The 14,538-nt window shown below is 36.1% G+C and overlaps 1 protein-coding gene across 1 annotated transcript in view; it reads left to right on the forward strand.

The window, feature by feature from the left end:
* The window catches only part of LOC134320909 (interphotoreceptor matrix proteoglycan 1), a 42,741-nt gene extending 30,862 nt beyond the window's left edge, over window positions 1-11,879 (forward strand). Inside the window, exons 12-17 of the mRNA XM_063002548.1 lie at window positions 69-95; window positions 1,541-2,097; window positions 6,219-6,438; window positions 7,271-7,481; window positions 10,127-10,312; window positions 11,840-11,879. Of these exons, the coding sequence (XP_062858618.1) occupies window positions 69-95; window positions 1,541-2,097; window positions 6,219-6,438; window positions 7,271-7,481; window positions 10,127-10,312; window positions 11,840-11,879 (1,241 nt within the window). The remainder of the gene's footprint in view (window positions 1-68; window positions 96-1,540; window positions 2,098-6,218; window positions 6,439-7,270; window positions 7,482-10,126; window positions 10,313-11,839) is intronic.
* Window positions 11,880-14,538: the final 2,659 nt, after the last annotated feature.

Genomic DNA, 14,538 nt, shown 5'->3' on the forward strand with positions numbered 1-14,538 from the left:
TTTTATGATTTATGAAAAAAAAAAAACATTTTTACTGTATGTAATTAAGTGTTTTGTTTCCCACATAGGCTATCAAACTACCATTACAGCTACAGGTCTTACTGCCTCTTGTTTAGTTGTGCCATGGCAACATGTTTAATTATAGCAAATCTTAAACAAAGACCCAGCTAAGTTATTTTAATACTGTTTGTTCACACTGAGATAAGAGCAGCAATAATTTATAATACAGTGGTACCTTGAAACTCAACATCACTTGGTTCTGGGAGTGGCGGTGAGTTTAAAAGACATTGAGTTTTAAGGTATTTTTTCCCTGGATGTTTGGAAAACCTGTTAATGCGTTCCATGCTATATTTTAGGCTCATGTAAAATAATGGGGTTGTTTTTGACACTTACACACAAAAAACACAAATATAATATAAAAAACACTGAAATGCAATTAAAAACAGTTAAAAAAAAAAAAAAAAAAAAAAAAAATACAATAAAACCTGCACTTTAGCTTTACTTCTTTATTGTTTCCTTATGCTTCTTAATTAGTGGAGAGAACTTATGAGCAGTAAAAATGAAGAGAGTTTTAGTGTTTCTTTGTCGTTCTTTTACTACATTAAACCACATTAGGCTTTATTTTTAATGATAAGCATTTTAGACTCTCGAAGAAGCTGATTCTCACAATTTCTCAGAACCTTGAGCTGTAACACAAGTTTAAAAGTGAAACGAGGAATATCCAGATAAACACAGATGCATGTGGAGCTTTCAGACTGGATCTGACGGTTATTCCACACAAATGCAGATTTGTCTCGTATTCGCACTTTGATGACGTTTTACCGCTCAAGCTGAGCGCTGAGCAAAGCAGCAGTCATTCACACATTGAGTTTAAAGGAAATGTTGAGTTTAAGGGTACAAATTTCTTGATGAAGGGTGTTTAGTTTCAAAGATTTTGAGTTTAGGGGACATTCAGTTACAAGGTACTACTGTATTATTTTTTTCCTGATCTAGAATGAGATGCACTTTTCTGTGACTATGATATAATTACTTTTAACATGACTAGAGATATTTAACACATGCTGAGAGAGAAAAAAATTAAAAAAAACATACATTATTAACTGCAATACTTAAACTACAGTATGTGCTAGCATTAGTGCTAATGATGAGTTTAATCTCTTGGGGTGAATTAATGTGCTGTCTCCAGTGATCAATGTTCTGTCTTGTCTGTAATTTATAGCACCAATTAATTCATTAATTACGGCACCACATATCGCCATGTGATGCTGTTTCTGCAGCTCTGCAAACAGTTTTTGTAAAATGCTTTTCTTTGTGTTACGTTGCTTTAAAAACATAATTACTGTCAGTTTGATAAATTAAGATTTATGATGTACTTATGAGTACAAGTGATTTGTCTTCACTATGAAGAAGAAGATAAAACAGTCCTGGTAATTAAGCATAGTGTAGCCAATTTAGCCACCAACTATGATTTAAAAAGAAATCTTTTTAAAAAATGATTTATGAAAAGTCACTCTTTGGATTATTTTTTTTTTTTTTACAGAAAAAGACTCTGCAGAGTTTGGGGAGATAAGCACTGAAGAACCAGCACTTGAAACTACATCAGTCTCGGTACAGCCCCATGATACATTGTCCTTCATAGATCCAGACATGAACCCCAAGGATGTTCAAACAAAAGAACCTTGGATAACTTCAACATCTGCCGACGAAGATTTCCTACCTACAAGTACAACTGTACAGCCTGTAGATGTGGAGGACGCAGAGCCAGTGGAAACAGACGACACAAAACAAACCAAGGAGGACAATTTACGTCTTGAAGTACAAGATCTTGCCACAGAGCTGGACCAAACGGATATAATAAACACGGAAACCATCGATGCCCTGAGTTATGGTAGTTTCCCGAATGAAAAACGTGTGTTTGAGAGCACAGTCGTACCGCCGCTGAGGTACCCGACAACCCCCTCAATGACCACGGCAAGCAAAGGCAAAGAATTGGTAGTGTTCTTCAGTTTGCGTGTCACCAACATGATGTTCTCTGAAGACCTGTTTAACAAAAGCTCTTTCGAATACCAAAATCTGGAAAACAGATTCATTCACTTGGTAAGTGATGCAACTTATTTGAGGAATTTTATGTTTACATTAACCATCACAAAGACCACTGCAGAATTATTAGTTACTCTTGTTTTAGTTAATCTTTAGGTTTGAGTAAAATTAATGTTTTTGGACTGACATTTTTTTCCTAATTCCAAACAAAAATTGTCATTTATTTGCAGAAATTGTCAACTGGTCAACATAAAAAGAGATGTTGTTTTTAGACCAACACATTAAATATATAATAAGAAAACATAAGGACACATTATGTTTAAACATGTGTTGGGATAATCACTATATCCAGTTACAGAGTTCACATTGCTATTAAGCAAGTCCTGGTGCAAAAATTTGAGCAGCTTAACTCTGTTTAATGGCTTGTGATCATTAATCTTCCTCTTGATCCCATTCCAAAGGTTTTCAGTGGTATTTAGGTCTGGAGATTGGGCTGGCCATGACGAGGTCTTTCAAAATTAATGTGTAAATTGTTGCAATAAATTAATTAATTTTTTTGACACATAAAATTAACACAACAAAGCTGGGTGTTTATTTTCTGGGGAGGCTGACCTATGGGTGTCCAGCCAAACCAGACCATCATGGCTTAAAAAGGATAAGGACAAAGATGGAGCTTTAGATGAAAAGTACACGGTGAGTAAAAATTATTTTAACACTTGAATAGCGGAAACCATTTATTCACAAAACATACTTTATATGTGTAAGATGATTTACAGGACAGTCTCAACCTGTTTGCCATCATGTTCAACACACAAAAACCAGCAACCAACAGTACCATTTAAAGCACAGATACACATTTCGCAGGGAATAGATCCATCAGCGTTAACATAATTTTGACTCACCCGGTACTTGCAGACTGGATCTTTGGAGAAAACACAGCTAATCTGCAGTTTGGAGAGCTGAATTACCACAGAAGTATTAGTTTATGACATATCATATCCAAGCAAAGCACAGTACCAAAACTATCTATACAGGGCCTCGTCGGTTTACATCACAGGAGTGACCAAATACAAAAAACAAAACCTGTTAGAAAAGTAAAAAAAAAAATTACTGCTTCAGTTAATTAAGTAGCCAAAACTACCGGCCAGTTAACACAGTAGAACATGATGAACTAAGAGAAATCATTTGAATTGCATCAGGAGTCACCTCTAATAATCTGTTATATAAATATTAATCTGGTTATATAAATCACATAATAAATCATAATGAAATTATTGAAGTTATTTTTGCTAGTGAGCTTTTACAACTTTTTTATAGCATTTGTGATTTTGAACCACGCGTGGATTTCTACAATGAATTATGAATTTAACTTTGTGTACCTTGTCTGTCTGTTCACTGACCTTTGCTTCGGATTATGATGATGATAATTAGATTCACTGTGATAAACACTCTGCTGACGGTTTGTTGAATGTTAGCTGCCTACTAAATAACCAACTCTTACTTTTAACTGATGGCCGTTGTTACATCATAAATAATAAAGTAGTGTGCATTGTTATTAATGCAGTAAAGGGCATTGTTAATTTATTACCCTAGAGTTGTCACTTATTAAAACTTCAGATTAATTAAGTTTTAGTTTGACCAACACCCAACATACATAAATACAGCAAGTGAAGTTCTGAAGTTCTCAAGTGAAGTGATGTTTTTAGAACAGAATCCTCTAACAGCGATGATCATGTAGTTATTATTGTATTGTACAAAATGAACTCATGACTCATCCGCAAACACTGCACAGCAAAAAATAAAAATAAGACCTTTATATGTGACCCGAGAGAGGCAGAATACACTGAAAGCAGGAACAGACTGACATCTTCAAAGTGGCACTATCCTCCATGACCCACTGCAGGGTTAACCAACAGATTAAAAGTGTACTCTGCCAACAAGGTCTGGAGATGGGCTCATTAATGTCTGCTATAAAGGTTTTTTTCAGGATTTGTTTTCTGTCTGCTGTAAAGCGAGTGAAAATCCTTAGCAAAACCCTCAAATGCATTAACTCTAGAGCACAACAGCATTCTCCTTACAAAGTAAACAACTGAGCACAAATGTCTGTACGATTCCTTCAATAAGCCTTTTATTTGGAAGATTTTTTTCAGTTTGAAGTACTGTTCTCGCAGAGCCACAGTAAGTAATGAAAATAATGGCTCATTATAAAAAGGTCTTCCTTTCTAGTCTTTGTCAAGTAGCATGTATGTCTTAATGGGGGTCGTATAATTAAGGTCAAGGCCCTAATTAAAAAATAAAGTGTTAGTTAAGGAAAGTTCATAGGCTAAAAAGCGGCAGTAGAAGAAACAGTTTTCAAAATCTAAAACTTAAAGCTTAACTGATCACATGGTGAAAGATAAAGCAGGAGCAGGAACTTTTTTCAGCAAAGCTCCATCAGCATCTATTAAAATGTAACGCTTACTTGACAGTGGACAGTGTCTCCTGTATTAAAGCAGCTTTGGATTCATGACAGACCTGACCATGATCATATGGACAAATTTCCTCTCTATGTAAGGTGACAGTTTGGGATTTCTTTCCAACATGACCTCTGGTCCATTTACTTTGTAATGGGCGCGGTTAAACTATTTAGTCCTATTTTTTTAAACAACAATGGGAAATAAATAGTTTTTATATAGTATTTAATTTAATTTTAAGTGTCTTTAGTTGACTCAAAAAGAGAAGTATTTATTTTTGTGGTAACAATTGTCTATTTAAACATACATTTATGAGCAGTTAGGATAGTCATATGTTACCTAGATCGGGGTTTTTCAAGACAGCCAACACAAACAATGCATCAAAATGAAAAAAAATGATGTCAATCTGGTCCCACAGTGGTTTCCAAAATGTAACATAAAGGCTCCACAAGGGGGCGTTAGCGTACAAGTTCATTTTGTGTTTATGTGCGACCCATTATTTTAAAACCCTGACCTAGAAAAATAGAATACAAACGTTTTAATTTGTGTGTATGTTTTTTAATTATTAGGGTCAGTAAAATTGTACTCATTAGACTTGACTTGGCCCTTGGTATATACACAATGTGACAAGAAGTATGTGGACACCCCTCCTGATTATTGATGTCAGGGGTTTCTGCCATACCTATTACAATACGACAATATGTATATATTTTATAAGTAACAAATTAAAAAAATATGCTTTTATCATTGTGGTAACAGTTGGGAAAGGCCCTTTCCTGTTTCAGTATGACTGTGCCATTTTGCCCGAAGCAGACATGGTTTGACAAATTTGGCTCTCGAAACTCTGCACAAAGGTCTGACCTCAACCTCACCAAACACCTTTTTTTTTTGACTGAATGAGTACAAATTATTTTAAACAGCTTTCCCAGAGAAATGAAGGAACTGGAGGGCAAATGTGAAGGGCGAATATGGAGGGCAAACACCACATTAATGCCCATGATTTTGGAATAGGATATTAAACAAGCTCACTGTGTTCAGGTGTAAATATGCTATTGGCCATGCTGTGAATCTACAATGTTTTTTTATCAATTATTATTTAAATAGTCTTTTTTATAACATCATATAATCATGTTTGAAACCTTTTCTACTACTTTAACGGCTGCTGTCATTGGGGGTCACCGCATTTATCCACATATTTGATTTGGTACATTGTTTTTAAAGCCTGGATGCCCTTCCTAACGCAATGTTACATTGCCATTGATAATTCAATGTTGTTGTTTAATTCTTAACGCCATGTCAACTGCTATGGCTATTATTATGGCTAGCTAATGGTCTTTAAAAGTCAAAGTGGTGGGTCAATTTGCTTTCTTAACAAGTCTGTATGGTAGTTAGAGTGATTATATAACAATGAGGGTGAAGAGTTCTTATATGGTGTTTTTAAGTGTAAGTGCTTCCAAGAATTTAAGCAGTTTTTGGGAGGGTACTGAGGTGAAGATTTCCTTGTAGCTATTTGTACTGTAGAATTTTGTTCTGATGGTGTTCATCTGTTGGCATGAATAGAGAATGTGTATAACTGAAGTTCTTGAGATAATTCACTGTACTCTATGCTGAATATGTCTGGATGACTAGCCCAAACGTTACATAAACATTTCTCTCATCACATCACATTTTTGCTTTAACAGCATTATTAATCATTTATATTTCTTTATCCTTATATCTTTTCAGCTTTTACCATATCTACAGTCCAACCTAACTGGATTTAAGCAGCTTGAGATTCTGAACTTTAGAAACGGCAGCGTGGTGGTCAACAGCAAGATGAAATTTGCAAAGTCTGTACCATACAACATAACCCAAAAGGTCCAACGTGTTCTGGAGGACTTCTGTAATGCTGCTTCACAGCGTCTGGACATAAAGATCGACAGCCATTTGTTAGATGTGGAACCAGGTGATTTAATTGTGTGTCTACTATTGTTGTATCATTGACGTTTTTTGCATAAAAATTTCCAACCACTTGAGACACAACAAAAGCAAGACAGCTTTTGGGGAAAGCTGGTTAAAAATAAATCACAATTACTAACCAATTTTCTTGCTGCAAGCTACATGTGTTCTTAGAGAGGCATCAAAATTCTAACACTGCGTTTTCTTGCTGCGAGCCATACAACCGTCCTGTATTCTGATAGTGCTAAACTGATTTAAAGGATTTTAGGCAGGAACACTATTGAAAGTCAAGGGGTAAGTTTTTAAAATAGCCAGGCCATTAAAAAAACTAATTTAAGGCCTTTATTTGCTTCTTTTTGCCCAATTTTCCTCTCAATTTAGTTGTATTCCATAACCCGATTGCACAACGCTTCCTCTCTACTGCTGCTTGTTGTTTGTCTGTAACAGGTACAGCACATTTAATCCTGTCCTATTAGGTTCTGTTGATGCAAAAAAATACACAGTACATAAAACAGGAACTGTAGCCTTTTGTTCTGAAACTAGAATCTTCATTGTTGGAATTATTGGTCCAAATGTGTTAAAAAAAACCACATTTTTATATTTTGCAGTGTAATAAAGCATAATGATCAAATTCCCTGAAGTATTTCACCATTCATTAAACATTAAATGATTTGTAAAGCTCCTGTAGATCTTTGCCAAGCACGTAGCATCAAAGTTCATTAATCCCAGCACCCCTCCTTAGTCCCTAATCATTATGCAGTACATACGCACGGTCAAAAGGCATAGACACCCTGCCACAGATCATTTATTAACGCTGATGTAATGTCTGAACCCTTCAGGTGATCAAGCTGACCCCTGCAAGTTTCTGGCCTGTAATGAGTTCTCGCGGTGTGTGGTGAACCGCTGGACCAAGGAAGCCGAGTGTAGGTGTGAGCCAGGATACGTAGCGATGGATGGACGGCCCTGTCAGAGCCGGTGTGATGTGCAACCTGATTTTTGTCATAATGGTGGAGAGTGTGAGATTGTACCAGGATATGGTGCAGCATGCAGGTACCTTACTACGTACTATACAGACATGTAACACAATGCCATTATCAGTTACTGAAAGAGCTTACAAAACTCTGAGGCCCTAATTAACTAAGGGTGTACTCGGGGAATACCATACGCAGAATTAAGAACACTCGTAAGCTAACTTAACTAGAGACTTTTTATGAATTGTTTTAGAGAAGGTAATATGTGTCATGGGTGCTACAGCATAATTACAATGAGAAATAATTATACAGTTTAAGTTATTATTACCATAGGAGAAAACAAGTATTAATCCACTTTCATTTGTTATTTAACTTACATTTTGGTTGGTACATTCACTATAATTTTACACATCTAATTTAATCTTGTGCATTTAAATAAACAAAAGTATTTATCAATTAGCATGAACAACATAAAGATATGTAAAAGAAATTATTATGATAGTGGAAAAATGTATGTAGTCATGGTCATTAAAAAAATCGATATAACATATATTTATACACACTGACGAGGCATAACATTATGACCACTTACGGGTGAAGTGAATAACACTGATTATCTCTTCATCCCGGCACCTGTTAGTGGGTGGGATATATTTGGCAGCAAGTGAACATTTTATCCTCAGAGTTGATGTGTTAGAAGCAGGAAAAATGGGCGAGCGTGAGGATTTGAGCGAGTTTGACAAGGACTGAATTGTGATGGCTAGACGACTGGGTCAGAGCATCTCCAAAACTGAAGCTCTTGTGGGGTGTTACCAGTCTGCAGTGGTCAGTATCTATCAAAAGTAGTCCAAGGAAGGAACAGTGGTAAACCAGCGACAGGGTCATGGACGGCAAAGGCGCATTGATGCACGTGGGGAGCGAAGGCTGGCCCGTGTGGACCGATCCAACAGACGAGCTACTGTAGCTGAAATTGCTGAAGAAGTTAATGCTGGTTCTGATAGAAAGGTGTCAGAATACATAGTGCATCGCAGTTTGTTGCGTATGGGGCTGCATAGCTGCAGACCAGTTAAGGTGCCCATGCTGACCCCTGTCCACCACCGAAAGCGTGGTGGGGTCAGGGCTGTTTTGGCAGCAAAAGGGAGACCGACACAATATTAGGAAGGTGGTCATAATGTTATGCCTAATCGGTCCATCCATCCATCCATCCATCCATCCATCCATCCATCCATCCATCCATCCATCCATCCATCTATATACTGTATATACTTCAAACCAATCTAATAATGAAAGCAGGTGCAAACTGCATGAAGATTTTATGCAGCAGTAAAGATGGTGAATGTAAAGAAGCTTCCTCAAGGATAAAATCATTCAAAAACACTTGAACAGAAAAATCTGTACTCACAACAAGCACCTTAAACATTCCCTTAAGTTCAATAAGTTCATTAAATTACAAATCATGTCATTTTAAATGTTCATAATGTGGGCATAATTAACTACAAAATATAATAGTTATTATATATTTGTTGTATATAGCTCTAAAATACTTACACTTTATAATTAGGTTATTATTTTTATGTTACATAGTTATTAAGGTAGCACAGTGCACTAAATTCATTTATCATAAATAATGAAATTCATGTAACTAATTTGGAACACATTGTCTTAGCCTTATGATGCATTATTAAAGCATTAAAAAAGCATTATTAAATTATATGCATTATTAAATTCCTTATAAGAACATATCACCTCAGGGATACCTTCATATTAGCACAGTTCTGATGCTTCATAGTAAGTTTTCTTAATAGAGTTCAATGAGCCGCTCAGGTGGCGCAGCAGTAAAAACACACGCTGGAACCTGAGCTGGATCTCGAGCACATCGTATCGAATCTCAGCTCTGCCTACTGGCTAAGGCTGAGCGGCCACATGAACAACGATTGGCCTGTTGTTCAGATATGGGCGGGACTAAGCCGGATGGGGTCTCTTTCCCATGACTGGTGCAATTATGACCTCTGCTGGCTGATTGATGACGCCTGCACAGAGATGGGAAAAGAGTGCTCTCAGGGTGTGTCTCTCCGTACACAACGCTGAGCTGCACTGCACTCGTCAAAGTTCAGGTGATAAGATGCATACGGCATGCTGCCCACGTGTCGGAGGGGGCGTGGGTTAGCTTCGTTCTCCTCAATCAGAGCAGGGATCGGCATTGGTGGAGAGGAAGCATGACGCAATCGGGCAATTGGATGCGCTAAAAAGGGAGAAAGGGGAGAAAATGCATAAAGAAAATATATATTTTTTTAAATAGAGTGAAATAGAATGAAATTTCTGCTTGTATTGAGTTGTATTGAGCATGTTGTTAAAAATGTGTGTTGTCTGTGTGCACATGTGAAAACACTAGAGGTAAAATACACACATTTATATCTGTTTGTGTTTCTGAGCAGGTCCCACAGCTACCAAATCCAAAGCTTTATCAATAATTCCAAAGACAGATTTGACTCTCTTGCTAATCTTAAAGCAAACTGTGGTGGCACGGGTACAGTAAACCCTTTGTAGGTGACGTTTGGTCTTAATATACCTTTAGGAACACTGCTTACAAGCACATGCAGTCCCATTTTGAGGTTGGATATTTCACACAGACGATTCAGGTTAGCATCGCCAGGAGTTCTTAAACTCTGCTCTATGTGTTATCACATGGACTGATGCTCTAACTGTCTCTCTCGACCCTTTTAGATGTCCTGTAGGTAAATTCTGGCACTTTAAAGGGGAGAGATGTGCCGAGTTGGTGTCCGTGCCTCTAGATCCTTTTGTTTTCCTAACCTGCCTTGTGGGGGCCTTCAGCTTTATTTCTGGCATTATTGCACTCTTGATATCTATGTACAGGAAATGTGTACGGACCAGAAAGACACTGAATTTAGTGTAAGCAGTTTTATTTTTCGTTAGATATTTAATGTGTTGTCAATTGTTTTCCATTCTGCTCGTCTGCAGAAATGCAGAGTACTGATAAGTATTTTAATTACTGATTAATTATTTAATGTTTATGCTATAAGACTTTTCTGAAGCTGTTAAGAGTCACAAATGAAGGGAATGTCATGTTTCCAAAATCAGAACGTTTTCAGCAGGTTCAGTTTAGTTGAAGTGAACATGAAGCTATCTGAAATGTGCCTCTATCATAGATATACTGTATATAAATGATTTTATGGACATGAAAAATACATGTATGTTTGATAATTCTAATAAAATGTCCATTAATGTCTGCAGAAATTATGTCTATAGATTTATACGTGTGTTTTTAGCAGCTGTTATGGCCTGTTGTGCCCAGCTGTTAAAAAGGTTGGGAATAATTGTCTTTCCTTTTTACATTTTTATTAACTATATAAGTCTAGACCCTGTATGAATGTTAACAATGTTCAATGTGTTTTGGAAGATAACAAAATTGTTCCACTTTTTAATGTTTAGACTTTATCTAAATTGCCATTTTCGGTCTCGTGACTTAAAATTCATAATATATGATTTAATAATCTGAAAAAATATAGTGGTTGCAGGATATTGTCCACATTTTTCTGTATTAATTAATTTTTCTCCATATCTCGACATTTTTTCATTAAAACTTCTTTAATCACATTTCATATTTATCAGTCTCGTTTCTCACTGTTCCTCTGAGCTTTTTAAAAAGAAAAGCCCCTGCAACAGTACAGTTATCTGGCTTGGAGAAGGAAGGTTCATGGTTCAGCATCCTCATGTCCAGGCTTTGTGGATAATTCAATAATCATTTCACACGTCCAAAGTCCTTAACCAAGTAATTGGAGGGAGTAAAAGAAGACAGCATTTTCTTGTCCATGGTTGTTTCAGAGCACATCAATAGTAGATCAGTTGTCAATAGTGCAGTTAGTGTAGCAGTTATTCATTTGAAAAGCAGTGTAATGAAATCAGGCATCTATTGATCAGAGCACAAAGGGTGTGTGCGCTTGAAAAAGAGGACAACCATGTGAAAATTCGAATAAAATGTTCAATAACGTCTTCATGGCCTGGACTTTTTGGGGCATTTCCTTTAATCAATATGTAATTCGAAGTTTAAGTGCAGAGGGGGAATTGATTGCTCTAATTTGCCAGTAGGCGCAAAAGTATAAATTAAGTGTGTTGCGCAATATCCAAAATAGGATGCTTAAAACCAAATGTGCTTTCTAGCAATTTACATTAAAATAATAACTTAGTGTATTTATTTATTTTTTAAAAATTCTTTTTATGTTTTAATCCACCTTTGGAATAATGTATAGCTTACTGCTTTGTGTCTTTCCTCCCAACCACTTCTGCATTTTCTCTGTATTTTCCTTTTTTATTTAACTCTTTTATTTTACTCTTAATTTTACTCTTTTTAATTAGATTTTATAATGCATTAAGGTCTCTGTTGCAATCGAGCGTTATGGATGCCTTGTCTTTTTATAGGAACCGTGAAGCCAGCACACTGCCAGGTCTGAACAGTTAATCATGCCGATACCAGACGTCGACAGCGTTATTGCTGGCATTAAGGTAAAAAGTGTCAAAAGGCAGCACTTCAGCCTTTATTCTCCCCACTAATGATGCCAATATCTATTTTTTAGTTGGGTTGAGGGTGAATGTTGTGTTTAAATGAGGTGAAGTTTTGTGACTGTGCTAGGGAATTAATAGCAATAATAGTGAAATGTGCTGTTAGCTTTAAAGCATCATGTTAAGACAAATGTTTAAGACAAATAAACAAGCTTAAGAAATGTATTTCCTTTTTTGCAGATCCAAAAGTGCAGGATGTTCAGAGGTGCCAGGAACAAAAAAAGCTGATAATTAACTGCTGTATTCAGTGCTGGTGTTTTTTATGCTCTACAGTTATATCAGCACCCGCTACTTACCTGTTTGACACATTTCACTGACTGTTTATTGTAATGAAGTACTACTCAGCAAAATGAAACAAATACAGAGACACTACAGGCTGTTCCGAAAGAAAGAAATGTGATTTAGCTCATTGAATTGCTCAAAACAAGGTCAATGAAGTGTTATATGTGCTAGGAAGAATCTAATATTAAGCTGTTTATATTTCTTTGTACATGTTTTCAGTGTCAAACACATTTTAAATAGCTACTTAGCCTAGAGCGTAGCATCCTTGTCCTGAAAAGGAGACTTTTTTAAGAATAATGTTTTGCTTTCGGCTGGCTGGTGATTTGTTTTACTTACAGTACAGTCAATCGTTTTAGACATGTATGGGACATGTATGTCATTTCAGTCTCAAAATTTCTGAAAATTCTCAAGCTGCTATTTTTGAGGGAGCGAATGATTGGAACACATGGTTGGGAGTTGGTTAGCACTGTCACCTCACAGCAAGAAGGGCCTGAGTTTGATTCCCCGACCAGGCAACCAGGGTCCTTTTTGTTTGGAGTTTGCATGCTCTCTCTGTGTCCGCATGGGTTTCCTCCGGATGCTCCGGTTTCCTCCCACAAGTCCAAAGACATGCTAATTGGAGCTATTAAAACGTTCCTATTGTTATGCACCAGTTAAAAACGTCCAAAAACCAACAGGCATTAGGTGACGAGTAAAAGAGATCACTAGTCCATGTTCTGATATACCTACAGATAATAATTTGTAAACATTTTTTTAAACATTAGGAAATGGCACCAGGTGACGTTCCTGAAATTGGAAGAAATTGGACCACGTCACAAAGTTAAATTACATTATATATTTTTTTATATATTAATAATAAGAGATGTTTTGTGTATTTTCAACTTAGCAGAAAAACTACAAATAAAATAGCTATAATTTTTTTTTATTTTTTATAAAAATAAAATAGCTCAAATTTACTAGCTCAAACAATAAATAAATGTATTTGATCCTTAAATTAATCAACGAAGCATGCGCTCCAATCGAAAAAGTACAATTGTAAAAACAATTGACATACATGTCCCCTACAAGTGGATATAAAGTCATTCTAGTTACTGCTAAAACCAGATAGACTTTTTGTCTTCTAATTGCATAACTGTAGAAAGTTTTATTGACAATATAGTAAAATGTAGAAAAAGAAATTCATATTTATTTTTATATACATCTGTTGAGTGAACATTTTATGTACAGTAGTTGTCATTTTAAAAATTAGTACATTAAATAGCACATTGACTAGTAAGCAGTATTATTTAGTTTGACATTTATTTTAGGTTGTATTTTTATAATTGTTATTTATAGTAAAATTGTGTTATAAAGACTCACAGGCCACTTTATTAGGATCACCTGTACACCTGCTCATTATCCAATCAGCCAATCACGTATAAGCAGGACAATGCATAAAACCATACAGATGCAAGTTAGAGGAAAATGGCTAGACTGGTTTGAGCTAACAGAAAAAAAAACACTCTTTACTACCACTGTGGGCAAAAAAGTATCTCAGACCACACAGCACAACAAACCTCACGTAGAATGGGCTACAACACCTAAAGACAACATGGAGTTTCATTCCTGTCGACCAAGCATGGGCTTAACCAATCACAGACTCACTTGAAACAATCAGCTAAAGACCAGGGATTGTTCTCCAGGAACACAAATATGCCTCTTATATACAATTAACACTTTTAAATGCTAAAACCAATCCGAGTATTGTTGTTGACCATGTGCATCACTTTATGGCTACGATGTAACCATCTTATAATGGCTACATCCGTTCCAGTATGATAAAGCATCAACCTCAAGCTGGTTTCAACTACAAAAGACTTCTCAGTCACCAAATTACAATAAAGGACCTATGGGATGAGGTGGAATGAGAGATTTGCATCACATAATTGCTGCAATTTATTTTTCCAATTACATTGAACCAAAATGTTCGAAATTCATGCCACAAGGAATTGAGAACCAAAAGGGGCAAAGAGGGAGTAAGTCTTACTGATTATCAATTTGGTGTTTCTAATGCATTGGCCAGTGAGTATGTACCCAGAATTATCAGGACACACTTAGTTAAAGTATGAGTTTTCTTTATTTATCAGCATTTTAAGTGGTTTCAGTGACCACACATTTTCACAATGTGTTTATAATATTATTTGTTAGCTTTGAACATGCTGGACGCTACAGTGTATTACTAAACTTCTGCCTTTGTGCTAATAAACTATGCACCTCCTGGTTATGTCTGGTTATGA

This window comes from Trichomycterus rosablanca, chromosome 9 (genome assembly GCF_030014385.1).
Source record: "Trichomycterus rosablanca isolate fTriRos1 chromosome 9, fTriRos1.hap1, whole genome shotgun sequence".
NCBI lineage: Eukaryota > Metazoa > Chordata > Actinopteri > Siluriformes > Trichomycteridae > Trichomycterus > Trichomycterus rosablanca.